This window comes from Typopeltis vanoorti, chromosome 3 (genome assembly GCF_054136105.1).
Source record: "Typopeltis vanoorti isolate ZY-2024b chromosome 3, IOZ_Tvanoo_1.0, whole genome shotgun sequence".
NCBI classification, from domain to species: Eukaryota; Metazoa; Arthropoda; class Arachnida; order Uropygi; family Thelyphonidae; genus Typopeltis; species Typopeltis vanoorti.
Genome location: NC_143551.1, coordinates 110,928,546 through 110,953,053, shown reverse-complemented (window position 1 = coordinate 110,953,053; position 24,508 = coordinate 110,928,546). Strand labels below are relative to the sequence as shown.

Genomic DNA, 24,508 nt, shown 5'->3' with positions numbered 1-24,508 from the left:
AAAAGATAATGTTCTTTCCAAAAATATTCTGGTTCCTTACAAATATTTCCTGTCCCTGAAAGAAATTCTGAAATTTGGAAGCAAAAATACCTCAGTAATGCTATCAATGAATGTATGAAACCTCACCTCACTTGTCTTTCTTTACAATACATACTAGACAGTGACAGGCAGGTGATAATAATAGTTGACTTTATGCAAGCACTGACTGGAAGAAGGAAATAACATATATGAGTAAGGAGATTGGATTCTTTGAGCTGCTTAGGCAGAGTATGGTTAAAATCTGATATCATATATCACTGTATTTAATAATATCATCTAAATACAGTGATATATGATATCAGATATAACCATGATGCCACCAACTATGAAAGTGAAAGTGATCATGTAGTTTTGACATGGGAGTTGCAGATACAAGATTCACAGAACAAGAGAACTGTGCAAAATTCTAAGGAACTATGAAAAATTAAGGAAACAGATTGGTGATGTTCAGTCACTTGATCAATTGAAGGGAAGAGAAATCAACAGTGCCTAGAACTTGGTCAGAAATCAGTTATATGTGGAACAAGTTCTCTGTTGTCTGAGAAGGCTTAAAAACAAAATTCCTGTGCACAGTAATTGACTGAAGAATTTATTGAAAGCTGTTCCTGATCCATATCCAGGGGATGGCTCGTGCATAGGCACTGCGGAACTGCAACACCCCCCAATTTTTCTCGATATATAAATATATTTATTAATTTATTTACATTTGCTTATAATATTTAATTTTATTATTATTATTATTATTATTATTATCCCAAGATCTCAAACAGTCAAAGACTCATCTGGAAGGTCCTTTTATCACACACACACACAGCTCATCATACCGTGCCTTGAACACATTCAAACTCCTTGCAGACACCACACTCTCAGGCAAGGCATTCCAATCATTTACAACTCTGCACAAAAAAAAACCTGCCTCTCACTCCCCTACTCACACCCTCTTTATACAGTTTCCAGGGATGACCTCTGGCTCTCCCCCAATCTCCCACTATTTTCTGTAGAACTTCTTCAGCATTGATCTTATAATAACCCCTTACCAAATTGTAGGTCTCTAGTCTCTATCATATTTCCCCTCTTCCTCCTTTCCACCACACTCTGCAAATTACATCTTCTCAATCATTCCTCATACTCGACATTCCAGAGGTCAGACTGGAATGTTAACTACCTTTGTCAGTTGCCTTTGGACCCTTTCCAACATCTCTTCATCTTTCTGAAAACCAGGTGACCAAATCTGGGAACAATAGTCCATGTGTGGCCTAATCAAAGCCTTATACAATGGAACAAGAATATCCCTACTTCTACACGTCAGTGTCCTCTGCATCATTCCCAGAAGCCTTTGTGTTGTCTTCACAATTTTGGCTATGTGTCCCCTACATTTCAGATCCTTATCCATTATCACCCCCAGATCTCTTATTTCTTCCACCTCCAACAATATATCCTCACTAAGCATAAATCCTGCATCCCATCTTTGTTTTCCAAATTTTAAAACCTTACATTTTGCAACATTCAACTGACATCCCCATTTCCATGCCCAATCACTCAATTTATCCAAGTCTTCTTGTAAGGCCACAACATCTTCTCTACTCTTAGGGGTTCACCCAACTTTGCATCATCTGCAAACAACTGAATATCTCCATCCAAATCTTCACCTATATCGTTAATATACAAGTTAAACAGTAATGGTCCCAAAACAGACCCCTGAGGCACTCCACTAGTGACTTTCCTTTTCCTGGATATCACTCTCCCCATACACAACTTGTTGATACCTATCAGATAACCAGCCTCCAATCCAATGCACTAATCTAATATCCAATCCCCATCTGCTCTAGTTTAACTATCAACTTATCATGAGGTACTCTATCAAAAGCCTTTGCAAAAATCTAATTATATTACTGTGTATCCTTCTCCTCTGTCCTAGGAAGCAGTCACTTTATTGTAATAAGTAAGTAGATTACTAAAACACGACCTCCCTTTAGCAAATCCATGCTGTCCATCAAAGATAATACCATTGTTGACAACCCAACTCTGGATCCTAGTTCTGACGGGCTTCTCCAACAACTTAACCACAACACCTGACACACAGATATATAGTTTGATGCTTGAGTTTGATCACCTCATTTATGAAGTGGCACAATCTTGTTCTCCTTCCACTCCTTAGGGACCTGACCCAGTGCAAGACTCGTATTAAAAAAATATGTCAAGACAGGTGTCAACTCCCTGGCACATTCCTTTAGAATATGATGTGATATATTATCAAGTCCCACAGCCTTATTAACATCTAGTTTACTCAACTCCCCATACACCTCTTGCTCACTTACAGTTAGTCTCTCCTCTCCATCATCTACTGTTCTCAATCCCTCCATGAAATCACGTTCAGAACATTGAAAGACTTTTATGAACTGCTCATTAAGTATGTCCACTACACATTCTGCAACAGCTGTCTTTATACCATTTTCTCCTGTCAATGTCATCCTTCCATAATCATTCTTTCTTTTGCTGGCTGCATATCCAAAGAACAAATCCAAAAATACAGTATTCCCTTCTACATCTTACTTTTCTTAAGCATATCTTGCTTAATAAGATTACAGACCAATTTCATCCTACTCTATTTATCCTTCGAACTCTAGTAATACATTTCAATACTGTTTCATTGAAGAATTTTTTAAACGCAATCCATTTAATGCTGACATCCTTTCTGTCTAGCAACTAGTGCCAGGGATAGAACATGTTATACTTTTAGCATTTTAAAAAGGATAGAATGGTAGTTAGTGAAAATCCCATGCCTGGATGACCTTCCACATCAACATAGACGACGACGACCATTATGAGAGAGAGAGTTTATGCTGTGATTCACGGAAATCGTTGTTTAACTGTCCAAGAAGTTGCTGTCAAAGTGGGCATCAGAATAAGAGCTTGCCATCAAATTTTGACTGAAAAACATGATATGTCTGATGTACCCCATCCATCCTATTCTCTGGACTTAGCCCCAGCAGACTTTTTCCTGTTTCCCAAACTTAAAACCACTTTGAAAGGACATTGTTTCCAAACCATAGATGAGATTCAAGAATGCAATAATAGAACTGCACACCATCACAGAAAGTGCATTCCAGGAAGCAGTCCAACAATTAATACAGAACAGTGTACTGTGAGTAAACTTAGATACTAAGTTTAGTTTACCATAAATCTGTTTGGCTTGCATGCATGCAGAATAATGTCTGTAGGAGGGAGAGTGTTTTTCATTACGAAGTGTTATTTCAGTAGAGAGAACTACTTTGAATGGGAGAGTGCTTAAAATGTTGTAAAATGAGCAATAATATTTTCATAGCAAAAGTTCAGTGTTCCTTTGAACACGCCTTGTATATATACAAGTGTGTGTGTGTGTGTGTGTGTGTGTGTGTGTGTGTGTGTGTGTGTGTGTGTGTGTGTGTGTGTGTGTGTGTGTGTGTGATGTATGCATACGAGAGTTTTTGAAAAGTTTGGTAAATTTCCAATAGATGGTGACACTATTCATTCATTCATACCAGTGTTGGCATGTATCAACTTTTTCATGAACCCCTGGCAAAATTTTAGCCAAGTGCGACACGTAGTTCTCTTTTGGCAAACATTTCAAATGACTTTGTTTACATTTTTCGTAAAAATGGAGAAAAACGAGTTTTGTGCAGTGATAAAACACTTTTATTTGAAGAAGTGAAAGGTCACATAGATTAAAGCCGAGTTAGTGCAGTTCATGGGGACTCTGCACCAGCATTAAAGACTATTTATTTTTGGATAAATGAGTTTAAATGTCGTTGTAAGTCCATCAAAGATGAAGCATGCTCCAGACACCTGACTGAGGTCACTACAAAGGAAATTATTGACAAAATCCATAGTATCGTTATGGAAGACTGGCGAGTGAAAGTTGTGAGATTGCTGAGATTGTAGGTATATATCAACTGAATGAGTGTATAATATCCTGCACGAAAATTTGCACATGAAAAAGCTGCTGTACCCTTGATTGTTGACTGTTGATTAAAAGCGCATGCAAAAAGACATTTCAATGCATGTTTGGCGATTTAATCACAATTCGCAGGATTTTTTGCGTCGATTCATGACCTTAGACAAAACTTGGATCCACCACTACACACCTGAGTCCAAGCAGTAGTCAAAACAGTGGACAATGCCCAGTGAAAGAGCACCAAAAAAAAAGCGAAGACCTTTTTGTCAGCTGGGAAGGCACCGTCCAATGCACCGTCCCACACATCAGCTGTCACAATGGCAAAATTGCACAAACTGAGGTTCGAATTGGTTCCACATTCACCATATTCTCTGGTCCTGTGTGACTTCTTCTTGTTACCAAACTTAAAAAATTTTGGATGGGAAAAAATTTTCTTTGAACGAGAATGTCATCAAGGCTGTCAATGAGAATTTTGCACAATTGGACAAATCCTACTTTTTAGATGAGATGAAAAAATTGGAAACTCGCTGGACCAAACATGTAGACCTTAATGAAGACTATGCTGAGAAATAAAGGTGATTTTTTCCAAAAAAAAAATGTGTTTAACTTATTTTTTTACCAAACTTTTCAAACAACCCTCGTGTGTGTGTGTGTGTATATATATATATATATATATATATATATCAATTTTTAGAAAACCTACTCATACTGACAGATACCTTCATGCTTCTTCCCATCACTACCTTCCACAAAAATTTGGTATTATTTCCACCTTAGCACACCTGGCGAAATCTTTACTAATAGAAGAAACAGAAATTGAAAATGAACTCCTTTTTCTTAAAAAGACTTTTATTAATAATGGTTTCTCTCCTAATAAGATTGAAAAATTTCTTTCTCTCCATCACTCAACTGCTTCTGAAGATCCCTCTTCCCCCAGAGCCTTTATTTCTTTGCCTTACATCAGCTCTCTTTCACCAAAAACTAGCTAAAATTCTCAAGAAATTTAACTTCAGAATTTGCTTCACTACGCTCCCAAAACTTCGCTCTACTTAGTAAACCTAAAGAGAAACATCTTCCAACTCAGTTTCCAGGAGTCTACAAGATTTTATGTGATTGTGAAAAAGCCATACTACGGCCAAACTGCTAAATCCATCGTTTTACATTTGGAAGAACACTGTAGAGATATTTCCTACAACAGGATTAGAGCCAGTGCTCTCTCTAGCCACGTTCTTTTCTCTGTTAACTCAGATGAAGGCTGCCAACACATTGTGGACCAGACACAAACTTCTAATATCCATGTGCATTATGATTAACTTGAAAGAAAGATTGTCGAATCTAGAGAAATTACCTTAGATTCTTCCCATATCAACAACAGCCTAAGTTTCAAACTCTCTGATGCACATATTGCCTCTGTTCATTACTAGCGCACTCATGATCGCATGTCGTCAACTTTTATTTGGAACTCAAGCTAGCATTACTGTTTTCAAAATATACTACTGTCTTTTTTGTACTAGTACTGTTAATGCAATTTTTAAGTCTCTGTTATTTTTTGTATATTTCTTTGATTGTGATACCTGAAGAAGTTGATCCATTCAACAAAACTAGTAAACTAGTAATATCTTTTTAAATAAACCATGTCATCTCTTTATCTCTCGGTATCAGTCATTTAAACTAATTTATAATATTTTCTACTGAGTAAAAATGAATAATCATAATACACACACACACACACACACATATATATATATGTACATGTGTACATACACACACACATACACAGGTGCATATGCATCTTTATTTGCTTTACATAAATTATGTGCTTTTGTTCTACCCAATGACAGATTAATAAATAGCTGCTACGTATATTTTCTGCAACTGAAAATATGAAAGAGGAACAAACAAATTTAGTTAGATACTAAGTTTAGTGCTATCATAAATCTGATTTGCATGCAGGATAGTGTCTGTAAGAGGGGGAGTGTTTTTCATCATGAAGTGTTATTCCAGGTGTCTCTTATTAAACTAATTGTTGCTAAATACAGTGCATAGATTGTAAATGTCCCTGTCCTGTATTTTGCAATAACAATAAAATGACTTAAATAATAAAGTAACAAGTAAAAATCACAGTGAAATCTTTAATTAGTAAAAGGACAGATATTTCGTACTAAAATTAATAGTACATCTTCAGTGTCTGTAACAATAATAGGAATGGAATACAGGCAAAACGTTTGGTGCATCACCTATTAAAATGCAATTGTTACCGCATGCTAGGAAATAATAGAAATAACAAATTTAATCTATTAAGATAAATGGTTTTTTACATAAGATAAAAGTCTCCCAGATCTTTGAGAGAGAGACATACAGTCATTTCTATTTAAATTTGGTCAGTGTAAGATAGTTTCACAACTTTCTTTGAATAAGCGTTCATATTTGAATCTGCATCTATGGAGGAGAACTGCTTTATCCCACTGGACACTACGAGTAGAGTCAATACTGTGCTGTGCCAGACCAGACTTCAGAGGTTTGTTATAATCAATATAATATTGATGTTCTTTTATTCTTTTTTCCAAAGAATGGCCAGTTTGTCCAAAATAAGAGACATCGCATTCGCAAGGTATTTGGTAAACGCCAGCCAAAGACAGAGAAGGCAGTTTATCCTTTGTAGAAGGTAATAAAGAAGAAATTTTGTTGATAGGAATATATGTTGGAATAGGAACTCTGCGGACTGTTGAAGAAACTGTAGGTGTTGGAACATGAGAGTCAAGTATCTGTTGGATTTGATTGGAGTTGTAATCATTTGATTCCATTAACTTTTTAATGATGGAAAGTTCTTGTTCTGAGATTATTGGGGAAGAGCAAACTTTATGTGCTCTATGAATTAGAGATTTAAGAATGCCAAATTTTTGAGACATGTGGTGTGCAGACTTTTTGTGAATGTATCTGCCAGTAAAAGTGGGTTTTCGAAAGATGCTTATAGATAAGGTACCAGAAGATGTTTTAGTAAGGAGGATGTCCAAAAATGGTAAAGTACCAGAGTTTTCTTTTTCCATAGTGAATTGGATGCGTGGGTGAAGGTTATTTATCCATTGTACAAAAGTGGAGAGTTCATCTTCAGTTTGTGGCCAAACAGCAAAAACATCATTGACGTAACACTATGAAAGAGATCATCCTCAACCATTTCTTTGGTAGTTTGGTAGCACAAAAAAGTTATGCTGGTAGAATATGTGCCTTACATATTCTTGGGATTTTTAGACCATCGTTATTGTTTAGTCAGAGTGGTCAATAAGAATTTCACAGGCCTCCTTAAATTTACATTCATACCATATTTTGGTGGGGTGTAAACAACAGGTGCCTTTCCAATCAATTTTATGTAGAGTATTCAGAGCATGATCAGAAAGGGAGGCTTTACCATAGTTAATAAATTTAATGTGCTGTTTATAATTCTTTTTTCAATAGGAATTGTGTGTCCTGTTTCACCTACATAGAGCAAATGACAGGTTTAATGAATATGGTATACTCCAGGGTGGGCCAGCAGAGGAAGTGGATCCTTGGATAATTTCTGCAAAATTAAAGAACTTATTCAACTCATCCAAGAATCTACTTCCTCTGCTGACCCACCCTGGAGTATAGCATATTCACTGCACCTGTAATTTGCCCTGTGTGGGTGAAACAGGATGCACAATTCCTACCCGAAAAAAGGAACATAAATGGCACATTAAAATGCCTAGAATTTTGGATGCTGAGGAAGCTATAGATGTGATGTGTTTATACTCAGAGAGAATGTTGGTCAATTACAGATATCTGATCTTGTCTGGCAATTTGTGTATTACTAAGAGTAAGGGTAGGTGAGCTGATATCTCTCTTGCAAGAGAAAAGGCAAGACTGCATTTTGGTGGCAATTAAGGTGTCCAGATTATCCACATCCCACTGAATGATGGCAGTAGTCGATCTTGAAGCTCGGGATGTCTGACCATTGCATGGTCTGTGAAATGAGTAGAATGAATGTAGAGTACTATCATCTGAAAAGCTGTGGATAGGATTAGCAGTAGATTGAGAGTAGATCATTTATGTATAAGAGAAACATTAAGTGATAGGACACAGCCCCTGTGGCACTCCTGCATTAGTGGTGAAGCTAGAAGAGCGGGAGTCATCCACCATGACAGGCAGTGGATAGCCTGAAAGAAAGCTGGCTACTAAACTGTAGAGGGTGGTAGGTAGAACAAAGGACAGTAATTTGTTTAGCATGTGTTGCTATACACAATCAAAAAGCTCTGGATGTCCAACAGCAACAGCACAAGTTTCTCCAACCTTTTTCCACGGCATATATCCAGTTGTGGGTAAAGTAAGCTAAGAGGTAAGCTGTGGATCTTGAATGTCAAAATCTGCACTGGTTGTTGCTGATTAACTGGTGGGTCTATAGGCAGTGGAGAAGTTGGCTATTGATGGCTTTCTCCATTATTTTGGAAAGGACTGAGGTGATGGTGATTGGTGGGTAGTTTGATGATAGGCTTCTGTTTCCCTTTTTTTGGAACAAGCTGGATATGTGACTTCCAGGCATTGGGATAAGTATCAGACATATTAGACTATAGAGATGATACCAGAAAAGCATTAGTTCTGGAGCACAATGCTTGAGAACAACTGGAGATATGGCATAAGGACCAGAAGACATTTTAATATAAGTTATTTCATAATTTTCTGACTTTTTTGTTGAAAAACTACGGAGGCATATGGTGTTCAGATTCTATGGTAAGATACAATTTTCCTGGGATGTATGCAGGAGTTTGAGGAAAAGAGAGATGCTAAGTCAGTTTTATCTTTGGGTTAATAAGTATCAATGGTGCCATTAGAATGACAGAGAGAGAGAGAGAGAGAGGTTGAAGTTCAGTGTATCAAATGGATGAAATCAGATTTGGATCTGTGGATGACTGTTTTGCATTTGTTATGTGCTTTGGTATAGGCTGAGAAATAAGATGGGTTTCTGATGAGAATCACCTGCAGCTGACATTTTTATATGAAGTGCTTTGATAAACCAAGGCTTGGAAAGTATATGTTAAATGAGTAATTCATTAAGGTATTTCAACTTTGTGAATGTGACAACATGCAAAGCTTGAGTGCAATAGGAAGAGAGGTGAAGGAGAAACTAATTGCTAGATAGCAAGAATTGAGTAAACTTGACTTAGACTTTGTGTAACAATGAGTAAAAGTGAATAAAATTAATTAACAAACTTCATGTTAATAAAGGTTTTTATGATATATTTCTGCATGTTTTGGAGTAAGTTTCATGGACTAAACAGCTTGAATATACTTGTTTAATATGAGTGTTATACGGGCCTACTTCTAAAGGAGTGAAATGAGGACAAAATTGTTCTGCTTCATAAGTGAATAATCTAAGGATTCAAATGATAGACCAATCTGTGTGGCTGAGGTTGTGGTTAAAGTGATGGAATGAATCAAAATTCAGAACTGGGTGCTGAATGAATTCAAAAGCTGAATTTTCTTTGATGAACAGTATTGTTTAGTTGAAAGAAAATTGTGTTTTATCAGTATAACTAGGTGACAAATTCATTGGACAAGGGAGTTGCATATACCATGGTATATTTAGATTTTGCCAAGGCCTTTGATAGACTGCCAAGACAAGATTGTAATTAAACTGGTATAGATGGAATTGAATAAGTGTGCTAGACCGAGATTGCTTTCTGATAAATATCAGCAAGTTATGCATGGGAGACATTCAGAAAAATGTTTAATCTGTATGCCAGTGATAAAGAGTGGAATGATATGCATTTGTCTGTAGATGATGCATGAAGAAGAACTATGATAAGTAGAGAAGATGTCATGACTTTAAAAGAGGGCTTTAACAGACTTCGCAAGTAGGCAAGTCATTAGGGTTACCAGTTCAATGTTGCCAAGAATCAAGTTTTAAAATTCAAGAAGCAAAAACAGGATGCAGAGTATAACTGGTGTGGGATATCTTAGTGGATATGGAGAGATAAGGGTTCTTGGAGTGATAGTGCATAAGGAAATAAAATTTAGCGTACACATTGCTAAAAACTGTTAGGAGAGTACATTGGATTATGGCAATAATGAAGAAGACACTGATTTGTAGAAACAAGGAGATTATAGCTCCAATATATAAAGCCTTATATATTGGAGCCATAATCTTTATATAGTATCCAATATATATGGATACTAGAAAAGTTCCAATTATTGACTAAGGTAGTAGTCAATAGTAGTAGTAGTCAAGGTAGTAGTAGTGATTGGTCTCTGTTGAGTATGAAGAAAGATTGAGGAAATGTAGTTATGAAAGGATTATCACTAGATTGATATGGAAGAAGTTTAGCAAAAAGTGGGAGGAGATGCAGGAGGAACAAGTGGAAATCTCTAGAAGTTGTATAAGAAGGAGGTGAGCAAGGGGATGAGGAGTAGGTTTTTAGTATGAAGAGTGATGAGCAGGGGAAAATTCTCCGCTTGCTATGCAAGCTCATTTTTGTTAATAAATGCATGCATTTATAATTTAGGCTTTCATTTTTGTAGACAGAAGACGTCTCAAACTTGCGCGGCAATAATTAAGCTTTGCATTGTGTATATCGAAGGCCGATGCTTGCTCGTCCTAGTCAAAAGCTACCTTGGCTTGCTCGGTTGTAGGAGCTTCCAAGTCCTCGCAGCAGCACTGTGATTTCATGACCATGCATAGCCATTTCACGTCATCTCACTCTGTTACTTAAACACAGGCCATACGCAGTCAACATAGCTCTAGCCAGTGAGCTTCAGCTAGCCTTTACAAGTGTGCATGCTGCTTGGGGGATATTAAGTTACAACCAACTTTTTATGACGATGTTATTGACTAGTTCATAAAGAAGAACCGTAGGGTAGAATTTGTATTCAAGTAGCTAAATTGAAAAAGATAGAATATAATTTGTAAAATAAATGTTGTATTTGTATGATTAAATGTACATAAATATCTAAATATATAGTTTTAAATGGTCAGTAATTCATTATTCCACTAATCAGACTTCAATCATACCTCTCACTCCCTGAATGATAACAAGAGCAAGTGTGAATTTCAAGACCAGCACCTGGTGATGGGTGATTGGAAGACATTGCCTAAAAGTGTGATGTATGATTGGAATGCATTGCTGAGAGTTGTGGCAAGTGAGTGGGATGCATGGCTTGAAAGTGCAATAAATGTTGAGATAGTACCACATTTAAATGCATCATTTTACACACTACCAACTTTTAACTTTATGCAAATCCCAAATCCACCAGTGCTTAGAATACTACTCACATGTTTGGGGTTGTGCACCTAAAACATCCATAAAAATTCTTGATACTCACTGTCCAGAAGCAAGTAATTAGGCTCATAGATGATTCCTCTCTTAGATACATTTCAACCTCTATCTCAAAGATGCAATGTTTCAGCATTAGGTCTATTCTACAGGTACTTTAATGGCTATTGCTCCACTGAACTGGCAACCATTATTCCTCAACTTTCTGTTGCATCTGTTAATGCAACAGCTACAACTGTCCAACTGCAAGCACACCGAACCTGCTTCTTTTCTTCGTCTTTCATTCTCTTCACACCTCTATGATCTGGAACAGTCTTTCTCATGATTATTCCCAAAGAAATACAACTTGCAACTCATCACAAAAAAAAAAAAAAAAAAAAAAAAAAAAAAAAAAAAAAAAAACATCAATAAACTTCTAACTCTCCTAAATCTACACTCTACACATAGCACTGATGTGTTTAAGGATAGGGTGTACCATGGAATTGGAAAAAAAATTAAAATTAATTAAATCTTATTTTAATTATTATAATTATTAAATAATAAATAAAAATAAATATTAAATAAATTTTACTTATATAAAAATTAATTAATTAAATTAATTAAAACATCACATTTTTATTAAAAAAATATGAATTTTTTGTGTCACTTTTTTATGAAACAAATAATTTTTTTAGTTCAAATTTGCTACAGATATTCTATCATGTCTATTAAACAATATAAACTAAAATTATTGAGCAAATATCAGTTCCTTTAAAGGAACTGATATTTGCTACGAAATTGCTATGAAATTTAATTTGTCCATATAATGATTATTACACAAATCTTGCATGTTTGAAAAATAAACTTAAAAAATAAAAATGAAAATACATATCAATGATTATAATTTTAGTTCAATATATTCTTGATATATTAAGCTGTGTTAGAAAAAAAAATTAGTATTCTAGGACTACTAGTTTTTGAGATATCTTGCCAAAACCAGCTGCAATGTGTTAAAATTTAAAAACCTGAGAAAAATCAATTTAAAGTTTATAACTATACTTTATTATTATTCTATGAATATTTAAAAGGTGGTCATATTGATTCATAAATTTAATATTTATGAATCAATATGACCGCCACTAATTGGTGTTAGTGGCGGTCATATTGATTCTAGTTTTGGTGTTGTAAGCTTTGCTCTGATTGGCTTATTTCAAAGTAGCTTACAATATAGATATGGTAGCAAGAACCAATAAATTTCTCCTCATAATTGATTTTACTTAAGAAACTGATGTTATAGAGCTTTTAAATCTACATAATTTACTTTTAAATTTTTTAATTCTGATAAAATGTTTATAACGATTTAAAGTTTTTTGCATATTTAATGAGCATTTAAATGATAAATATAAAGTTAACTCAAAATGTAGGAAGTTTTTGAGTAAGAAAATTACGGAATATATTCTTTAGTATATCTACTTCTTCTTCTTTCATTATGTGTTATTCTCTATGCAGGGTCACTATGTTACTTAGATGCGACTACTTGTTAGTACCACTCCCAACTGACCTGTCACCTAGTCTGCCGCTGGGGGGATATATTTTTGGCTGTAGAAGCGTATGTTCACGGGGGCTAGTTTGCCTGCTTGCAGGATGAAAAACATCAGATAAACTGGTGGAAAAAACCCTACTGCCCACGCCCAAGACCGGCTAACTTGGCTATGCCTGAGGAAGATCCTCAAGTTCCTCACGTCTTCGACGGGAATCGAACCTGGGACACTCCTTCCTCAGGCATATGGTTGTGAAGTGCAAAGTCACTAGGCTAACTAAGTGGATATATTCTTTAGTATATAAACTTTATAAAAAATTTTTTTAAAAAAATTTTTTCTTATTTTTACCTCAAAACTATGATTTTTTTGTGGGTACCCTAACCTTAAAGGTCTCTCAACTCTAGTGTATGGGATCAATATAAAAAATATATATATAATTCAGCACTGTATGAAGACACTAAAGAACTAATTGGTAGATTTGAATAAAATAATTTTAATAAAAAACAATACTCAGAACTCCCCCAACTATAGTTCGCCCACTGATTTGAGGTCCCTCGACACTTCTGCACATGTCAGAAAAAGGAGAATCCATTCAGATAATAGGGTAATCAGTCTGTCTTCTGGGATGTAATTTTGTTTATTATTACAGGTCGGAAAATTTAGCTTTTCTTTTACGAACATTGCTGTTTTTAAAGTGTAACTATTTTGCTTGTATAACAGTTGGAAAAATGTACGTAGAGTGTTAATACGTGCAAATACTGCGTTCAACATAAAACAATGTCACTTCGCTCCATGATAAGTTTCCTTTTATTCTGGGACTTTTTAAAAAAAAATCCGATTTCATGAAGTATTTTCCTCAAAGTTTCTCTTTTCCAAGGAAAATTAATTTTTTCTTTAAGCACAGGAATCAATTTCGGAACAGTTGGCACTCTTTTCTCGACCACGTAAAATTCGTGAATAGCTCTTCTTATAACGTCTACATCAAAATCATTCAAAGCTACGGTTTCGATAGTTTTCTTTCTCTGGCACTTTTTTTTAGGAGATTTAAATTTTGGCTTACCTTCATCTTTTGATTCCCTACGAATTCTTTTAACAGTCGACCCCGGTACGCCCGCAATTGCACTTACACGTTTTATGACTTGAGAAAGGGGAACAAGAAGACGGCCTTCTGACGATTCTTTTTCGCAGAATGTCAGCACATTATTCAATATTCTTTTGCAAGAGCTACTGAAACTTTTAACAACAGAACTTATTGACTGTACTGGATCCATCATACAAATTAATAATAAAAAAATAATGCAAAAAGAGAACAACAAAAATCAAGCTAGTACTAGTACAGCGACAAGAAAGCACGTGATTTCGCATGTTGGCGACCAATTCGTACATCCTTCATTTCTTTCTCCCCTTCAGCATGAATCGACTATTCTTGGCACCAAGCCAAGAAGGGATCTAGAAATGGTGGGCGAACTATACTCTTAGAAAAGTCTGTGTTTGTTGACACCAAGGAACTGTCCAATTTAAAATGAAAGAGCAAAAAAAAAAAGCAATGATTTTAAGATAATATTGGAACCATCCACAAATTAATGAAGAAAATGTGTAAACATGATTGAGATTAAAAATAAACAAGACCAATTTTTCTCTCCTTTGGTATAAGGAATCAACTGAAAATATGTGAAAAAGGAAGAACTGCATTTATATAATGAAAGGAATAAAAAATCTACTTAAAGAACTATTATCCATCAAAATCAGGCCTTGCTACACATGCAGCTAATGAAGGCCACTTCATCAACTAGTATAACACTGCATCATTATGTAGATAGAGATGTTGATCTCGAGGACTGCTGAAGACCGAATACAAATAAAGAGAATAGGATGAAATTACTAAGGATAGTATACTAATTTTTGTAAGCAGAAAGGTTTGGAATTCTGGAACACCATTCAATGCCACTACCTCAAGATTCGGTACTAGGGCCACTACTCTTTAATTTGTATATCAATGACATAGGAAAAGATTTACAAAGGGATATTCAGTTGTTTGCTGATGATGCAAAACTGGGGAGAGTAATAATTGATAATGGTGATGTAGATATCCTGCAGGATTTAAATGAATTGGCATAGTGGGCAAAGGATAATGGTTATCAGTTTAATGTTGCAAAATGTAAGTTTATGCCCTTTGGGTTGAAAAGACTGCATATGATGTATAATACTGATGGTATTGGTTTGAAGGAAATTGATGAGGCTAGGGACTTGGGGGATAATGGTGGTTATGTTGCATGCTAACCAGTAAAGATAAGGAAGTTATTATCCCTCTTTATAGGGTTATGGTTTGGCCACATCTTGACTACTGTGCATAGATTTGGTCACCTGGGTTTCTTGGGGACTAGGAGGTGGTCAAAAAGATTCAGAGATGAGTGATGAAGATGGTGACATTTCTGTGGAATACTTCCTACAAGGATAGGTTGAAGGTTTGTGGATTACAAAGTTGATAGGCAGAAAAGAGGGGGACATGACAGAAACTTTTAAGATATTAAAGGGATTTTAAAAAAAATTGATGGAAGTGAAATTTTTCAATATATGACAAATAGAGAACTAGGAGAAATCCATGGAAATTGTGTAAGAGTGTGTAGTTAGTGGGGGGGGGGGGGGTATGCAGACCAGATTTGATTACCAGAATTGGTTGTGAGTTCCCTGATGGATTCAAGGAGAGATATGATAGGATTTGTGTGTATGATGGTTGATTTGGGTCTCCTGCAATGAGTCTTCGGACTCCATGGGGATGCTGTAAATAATAATAATAAGGATCATATTCCTATCACAATTATTACTCTCCACCACTTCCTTCCACTAGGCTGTGTAATATACTATAATATATGCCTTACACTTCAAACTACTGCCTCAACATGAGGCCATGCCTACTAACTTTTCCCTAGCAACTCTAATTTCTCTGCTTTAAAACAATGACTTTCCCAGAAAACAGCAACCTCTCAAAATGCATGCAGCCTTCTATGTTCAAATACAATCCATCTCTAAATAAAGCATAGAGTTCCCCCTTTATTGTCAACTCCCTTAAGCATCCGCGTGTTCCAGAGCTCCCTTTCTACACATTCCTGCTATCATCTCTTCTCATTCATCATAACTGTTCTGTTTTTTTTCTTCTCACATCTTCATCATCATGATACCTTGGGTCTGCACACACACACACACACACACACACACACACACACACACACACACACACACACACACACACACACACACACACACACACACACACACAATCTTTCCTCTCACATTCATCACACAATCCATAACATTAATCTCACATCTCTTGTTACTTGATTTAAATGTCCCTCATTACATTTTCACCCTGCTTTGTGGCTATTGCCACTATCTCTATGTAATTCTAGAGGAGCACTGCTATAGACATCTATTCTGTACAAAGTGAATTAACCAATCAATCTCCATAAATCATACTGCTCACAGCTCCATTCATCCTTCTCTCACTAGCACCTAAATATTAAACTAAATCACAAAAAAGAAAAAGACACTTACCTCATTAGCAGATTTAACAACGTGTTTAACTGAATCTAGCATTACATTCTGTACCTGTTAACAAAATAAATAAATAAATAATTAAATATACATATATATATGAAAAAACAGACGATTGTAATGGTACCACATTTAAAATATTAATCAGGATTACAACAGGATATTATGCATATAACCTATAACACACACACATAAATTTCTAATATATACACGAAACCACTGTATATAATCCAAAGGCAATCATATCATCAAATTGGAATAGATATTGGTGAACTGGACGTAAGCTTTTATATGCTTCAATAATAATTCAAAACACAGTGATTTTAAAATGAAAATTGCAAAATTTGCTATGTCACGTTATGTTACATTATGAATGAAATTTGCTACTGCTAACATAGTGCTTGATAAAACAAAATTGGTTATGAAAGGTAAACAATTAATAGTTTCATATAATTTCTAGATGCCAAGGATATTGGCAGTGTATGGCAAGTATTTAAAACATATATCAATAATGCAACTGGGAGAAAAATGGATGTACAATTTATTAAACAAGAGATTCTTATGAAAAAGGAATACCATGTGCGTAAGGATGATGCCAGTTATGAAAATTATAAGGTGCAAGCCAGAAGGGTTACAACTATTGTTGGAAGTTTTTCCACTTGGTTATACTATAAATTAAAGCTACAAAGAAATTATATATTTGGTTTAATCCTTTATCCAAGTGTAACCAAACAAAGTTTGTACCTGAAGGAATCTCAGGAATGGGCAACTCATATACAGACGTTAATGACTTCACTTGCCCATAATGCAAAGCAACATATCCTTACGGGTATGTATAATGCTATGCATTATGGGAAGGGTCACTACCAAGACCAGTTTCGCCCTTTATTGAGATCTTGTCAGTGGGAGCCTGACCCAGAGGTGATACTCCTGAAATTACTTCAGGTGCAAACTTTGTTTGCTTACAGTTGGATAACGGATTAAATCAAGTATATAATTTCTTGGTATCTATAATTTATGGTTACAACTATTGTATGGAAAGTTAAGCATAAGTATGCAAAGAAACTGGCTATGCAAGCTAAAGACAACCCAAAATAACTGTGTTCTTATGTTGCAAATAAAAGAAAGAATAAATATGAAAGAATGAATTTTGTCAATGTGGTTGGTATGTGACGCAGATGCAGAAGAGACTGTTCAACTAATGAGTGCCTATTTTGCTAAAACTATGAACTTAGTGTATGCAACACATTCAGCTCAATACTGCATCTACACTGGAGGAAGAAACTCAGGTGTATGAGGAGAAGAAGATCCTAGATGCAGATGCTAAAATAGTGCTCAGCTGAACTGGCTGTTCCTTTGACTTGACGTCATAAATTTTGAGTATTAACAGAGGGAAGATTGCACAGGAGTGGGAAGAATGCATGTTAATCAATTTGCACAAAAGTAATACAAAGACTGATGTGTCTAACTATTGACTTATCAGTATCTCTGGAGTGGGATGAGGATTGTGGAAAAGTTTGTATGAGATCCGATATAGAAATGGGTTAACAGAGAAGCTATACCTTGCAATAAACAGCACAGTATGAATTTACTAAGAGAAGGTCATGTTTGAGTAATTGCACACATTCTATACATGGTGTATAAATTACTAGTTTGGATAAGAGGATAGTCGAGTGACAGATATCAAAAAGTGGTCTATGGTAGATGGAAGTGAAAAATTTAAGGTAATCAGTGGTGTACAACAAGGATCTGTCGGTCCACTGTAATTCAATCTATACATTAATGACATTGGGAAGGATTTGACAGGAGGCATATAGCTATTTACTGATGATGCAAAGATGGGGGCAGGATAATCAGGAATGCTGCTGATACAATATGCAGTACTTGCAGAATGATATGAATAGGTTTGAATTGCAGGTATGTGAAAATGGCTGTCATTTCAATGTTAGTAAATGTAATGCCATATACTTTAGTATGATGAAATATCTAACGTCATAATATATTTGTGGGAAAAACTTTTGAAGCAATACTACAGTGATTATGCAGAACTGGATGTAAAGTGAACTTAAAATGATTCAGACTCATGTGTCTCAAGAAAGTATTGTTCATTGAGAGTGTGAAAGTGCAAATTCAGGAAAATTAGAGAGGGAAGAGTTCTTTTTTTGTCATTGGTTGGTCGGTTCAACCTCAGTCAGCATTAGTGAGACTTGGCTCACAATGAATGATGTCACTGCAGGAGCAGACTGTGATGGATATAGTATTTGGGGGGGGCATACAGGGTAGGAAGTGGATTTACTGATGATGAACTGTAATCAAAATAAAAAAAAGTAGTTACTATAAAGACAAGGATGTGGAAGGCAGTGTATCTGAGGCAATCTGGTGAGAGATAGAGGACTGCAAGATCAGGGCAGCAAAAGGTACAAACAACAAGAGTTATCAGAACATAAGGAAGGCAAAATCAGATCATGTGAGGAAATTATCCAAGCAGGTCAGAGAAAATTCCAAGAGTAAAGTTTGTGAGTAAAGGGAAGAATGACTATGAAAGAATCCTCATAATAAAAATTTAATGGTATGATTAAACAGAAGTTTTAATTGTTCTAATAGTTCTAAAATATTGCTTTAAAAATATTTCTAAAATAAAGCATAATATACTATTATGCTTCATCACCGCAAATACAATCTCAAAAGACTCTTCTTAGAATCAGTAGACCAGCAGTAGATTTAAAAAAACAGTCTAATCTTTATTATTATTATTATTATTATTATTATTATTATTTCGAGGGAGTCCAGGAGTCCTTAGACTCATCGCGGGAGGTCCTAAACATCATGTCCACACAACTATGCGATTACATTCTCACAGTATCTATCATACCTTGCCTTGAACTCGTTCACCGTCATAGCACCCACAACAGACTCTGGCAGCTTATTCCACTCATTTACCACTCTAAAAGTAAAGAACCCAGCTCTAACACCCCTGCTAACCACACTCTTGCCCAGCTTCCATAGGTGTCCCCTAGTTCTCCCGCCACCAGTCCTGATCTCAAAAATATCCTCTGAATTAATCCTATAGAATCCCTTTAGCAATTTGAATGTCTCAATCATATCTCCCCTTTTCTGCCTATCAACTAGTTTCTGCAACCCACAAATCTTCAACCTGTTCTCATATGGTTCATTCCACAGACCTGTTATCATCTTGGTCACTCGCCTCTGGATCCTCTCCACCTCCTCCCCATCAAGAAGGAACTGAGGTGACCAAATCTGGGCACAATAGTCGAGATGAGGTCTTATCAAGGCTCGGTACAGAGGTACAATAACTTGCTTGTCTCTGCTCGTCAAGGTATTTTTCAACAACCAAGTGAGTTGATGAGCTGATTTAGCTACTTTTGCAATGTGCCCCCTAAACTTCATCTTCCTATCCACCAACACTCCCAAGTCCCTGGCCTCATCAATCTCTTGGAGTACAGTTCCACCAATGTGGTATACTGCTGCTAATCTTTCACCCCAAAATGCATAACCTTACATTTTGTCACATTAAATTGACATCCATTCTCCTTAGTCCAGAACTCCAATCTATCTAAGTCATCCTGCAAGACTTTGACATCTTCTGCATTCACTATTGCCCTACCCAACTTTGCATCATCAGCGAACAAATGAATTGTTCCACTTAGATCCTTCCCTATATCGTTAATGAACAGATTAAACAGCAGTGGTCCAAGAACAGAACCCTGCGGCACACCACTAGTCACAGGCTGTCTTTTGGACTCTACTCCTGAATAAAATACTCTTTGATATCTCTCCATCAACCAACCACCTATCCATCTCACCAACCCTATATCCATTCCCATATGTTGTAGTTTACGGATTAGTATTCCATGTGGTATCCTGTCAAACGCCTTTGCCAGGTCCAGCAGAATCACTGTAAACCCATTTCCCTTATCCAGTTCAGCCGTCACTTCGTTATAAAACTTAAGCAAGTTACTGAAGCATGATCTACCCTTCACAAAGCCATGCTGTCCCCTGTACAGTATCTCATTTTCATTCCTGTATATAATCCATTCCTGTATTTTTCCCTTAACTACTTTCTCCAAGACCTTGACAACGACTCCTGATATGCTGATCGGTCGGTAATTTGCAACCGTAGTCTTGGATCCTCCTTTATGCAGTGAAACTATTTTCCCCTCTTTCCACACCTTCGGGACTAAACCAGACCTGAGACTCAGATTAAACAACATGGTCGAGGGCACTGATAATTCCTTAGCCGCTTCACTCAGGATCCATGCCGGTATACCATCCAATCCCACAGATGTGTTCACATTAAGGTTCTGTAATAGACTAGTCACCTCCACTTCATTCATCACTATTCCCGTATAAACTAATGGTTCCTTCATTTTTTCAATGTCACCACCTGGATGATATGCTTTTGCAAAGTGCTCGCTCAGTAACTCCACTATATCGACTGATTCAGTGACCTCCTTACCATCGTCATTCCTTAAAATCATTTTGCCGTGTACAGTTTTTTTCTTGCTTGCAGCATATTGAAAGAACTGTTTGGGATTCTCTTTTGCTTGCATAGCTAGTTTCCTTTCATAATCCGCTTTTGCTTTTTTTACCACACTCGTTACTTTTCTGGCCTGCACTTTATACCGTTCGTGTGCCTGCAGGTCACCCCTTTCTTTAAATTCCCTCCACAGTTGTTTCTTTTTTTGCAGGTCAAGCTTAATGGTGTTATTCATCCATTTAACCCTTACTTGTTTTACTATTCAGACCCTAGGTATACAATCAGCCATAACCTCCTGTAAATGTTCCTTGACCACTTCCCATGCTCTATCGACGTCCAGCCCTTGCAGTTGTACATGCCGTGGCACTGATCCAAGCAATCTCCTAAGCTTGTCATACTTGCCAGCACGGTAATTCCACATATACCCTGTCTTAATAGAAAATTCCACACCTTTAGCCACTTTCCAGGTCAAGACCTTATGATCACTCTCACCAATAGATGGCAACATGGTCATATTCATTACAGTCAAATTCTCAGATGCTATTACCAGGTCAAGCACTCTCACACCCCTAGTATTTTCAATTACATGCTGTCTCAGATAGTTATCCCTTAATAATTGAATAAAATCCTTTTCCTTCCTCACGTGTCCTCTCCTCCTTCCAATCAATGTTACCATAGTTGAAATCCCCCATAATAATTACCCTCCTTCCACTCATTTCATCAATTTCCCTATGCATACTATCTCCACCATCTATTCCATCACCTGGTCTATAGCAGCACCCAAATGTATATTTTATTCTGCCAGTCTCAATCTCACACCAAATAGCCTCAAATGAGCTCCTTTCACTATCCTGCGATACAACTTCAATTCTCCTTGGCTGCAGTTCATCATCTATCATCAATAATACCCCTCCCCCTTCCCCCATTTTATTTTCTCTGTCCCTCCTAAACACACTATAACCTACACATTCTATCCCACTAACTATATCATCTTCCGTCAGCCATGTTTCACTAATGCCAATAACCTGTGGCCAGAAAGAGCCAATCAAGGCCAAAAATTCTTCCTTCTTGTTCCTAATACTCCTGGCATTAGTATACATGAAATGCAGTGATCCCTTAGTCCCACCCCTATATTGATGCGTTATTCTAAATGACCCATTCCCATTTTTTGTCCTTAGTGCTGGCTCAGGTACATTATATACATTCTTACACTCATCTGTCTCACTGATGTCTGCATCTTAAACAATGTGGTGGTGCTAAATTTCCCCAGATTTGGGAAACTAATTCTTAGGCCTCCCAACCAACTGCACACATAGAGAATGTGCCTCATAGGAATTTAGGTTTTAATGGTCTATCTTCTTCTTTTTTTACTGCAGTCTGTGTGTTTTAGTGTGTGTTTTATTATTATTATTATTAACATCTGACGTCCATGGAGTGACATTCGTTGTGGGAGGTACGCACCATTGCACACAATGCTCACCCAACCATACCTTAAACTGATTCAATGTGTCTATATTCACAACACATTCAGGCAATGCATTCCTCACCAACCACCCTTCACCTCACTCCCCTGTTCACACCTCCCTTATACAGTTTCCAGCAATGGCCTCTTGTTATACCCCCACCCTCCCATTCTACAAAAAATTTCATCTATGTCAACCAGGCAACAACACCAGACTACCTTATATGTCTCAATCATATTCACTGTACTCCTCCTATTTACAAGGCTTTGCAAATTACATTCTCTTAATCTGTCCATGTACTCCACATTCCAAAGACCACTGACTCCCCTTTGTGAATCTTCTCTGGATCATTTCAAACATATCCTCGTCACCATGAAAACCCGGTAACCAAAGGTCTCTTCAGTGGGCTGCCTCCCACTGAAGAGACCTCAATAAAGGTCGAAACTAGTCTGGGTAGTAGCCCTTCCCTTAATGCATAACATTATACATATCTGCAAGGAGATGTGTTTTGCATTGTGGGAGATACTGAGATAGCAGTGTTGATGGCTTGCTCCACCTTTGCAAGGAGTCACCTTGTGTTGCACCACTTTGCCCCAGTCCTGAAGATACTTTCGGGTGCAAACTTTGTTTGCACACACTTGGATAAAGGATTAAACTAAATTTATTATAGTCTGACCAAGTGAAAAATAAACTTTCAACATCTTTCTCTAAATCCAGAGTAATTTAATACAAAGGTGGCACATCGTTTGGCAATCCTATAGGAGGAGATGACCTTGCTAATGCTTCTGCCTTCTTATCTCCACTTGGGCCTGGCTCCCACTGAAGAGACCTCAATAAAGGTCAAAACTAGTCTGGGTAGTAGCCCTTCCCTTAATGCATAACATTATACATATCTGCAAGGAGATGTGTTTTGCATTGCGGGAGATGCTGAGATAGCAGTGTTGGTAGCTTGCTCCACCTTTGCAAGGAGTTGCCTGGTGTTGTACCACTTTGCCCCAGTCCTGAAGATACTTTCAGGCGCAAACTTTGTTTGCACACACTTGGATAAAGGATTAAACTAAATTTATTAAAGGCCTTCAGTATAGACCTACTTGTTGCAGATGTCTTGCCATAGTTTGTTGAGATATCCATGTGCTTATGCTTAAATGGAGCTGACTTGCAAGCTGACTTGCCATGGTGCTTCAATTATGTTTTGTTGTTATAACCAAAACTCTGTCTTCGTGCTCTTTACTAGAGTGAGGGCAACCTCTTAGCAAACATCTGGAACACATTCCACTGGTTTGAAATGCTGTCCAGAGCCTAGATATAACACTATGTGAAATTCCAAACTCTCTGGCAATATCAATAATTCTGCAGGCTTCTTTAATAATTATTCCCCATGTGAAATCATCTAGATGATGTCTTTGAGACATTACAAAACATCAAAGTTTGCATTTTTATTCCTTTAAGAAAAGAGTATCTTCAAGCACAATTTGCTTAGTGCAGCTTTTTGCCCTGTTGAGTCAGTGCTACATGTGACCTCTTTGTGCATGATTCAAAATTTGAATGTGTACCTGCTTTCTACTTGACATCGTCAGTTATACAAATTGCCATAAGCTGATTCATCTGAATTTGTTGTCGTAATCTTCAGAAATAAAGTTCGTCCTTAGGTTTTGACACCAGTGTATAACAGAGTTCCGTGTGATATCTGATACCACATAGAACTCTATTATATAAATGGGATAGGATATGAAACAGATACCAAAGAGGACTATAAGGAGATACAGAATCTATGTGAAGACAGGTGAACAGTGGTTGTTGCAAAACTCTACATTTGTAGCCCTGCTATTTAATTTGTACATCAATAGGAAATGATGAGTTGTATGCTAATGCTAGGTTGAGGCGAGTAATGCTTATAGAATAATTTAAATAAGCTACATATTATGGGAAACAGATTCATTTAGGGATAAAAAGATCATAAGCTATGTGCTATATTGACAGAAACTTACTCCAGGAAACTGATTAAGCTAGAGATCAGGGGATGTTGTTGGGCTAAACAGTTGAAATTCAGGGGACATATTGCATGGGACATATAGCAGGGGTCATAGAACTCATAGGATTACTTGGCCATTTAATAACACAGCAACATCAGATATATGAGGTTATCATTTCTCTTCAAAAAAGTTCTGATATCACCTCATCTGGATTACTGTGAATAGATCCAATCACATGATTTCTTT

General features: G+C 36.6%; 1 protein-coding gene across 1 annotated transcript in view; it reads right to left on the bottom strand.

The window, feature by feature from the left end:
* Nucleotides 1-24,508, bottom strand: part of LOC150108468 (dynein axonemal heavy chain 7-like) — a 990,001-nt gene that overhangs the window by 805,259 nt on the left and 160,234 nt on the right. The window contains exon 9 of the mRNA XM_090390473.1: nucleotides 16,329-16,382. Within this exon, the coding sequence (XP_090246599.1) occupies nucleotides 16,329-16,382 (54 nt within the window). The remainder of the gene's footprint in view (nucleotides 1-16,328; nucleotides 16,383-24,508) is intronic.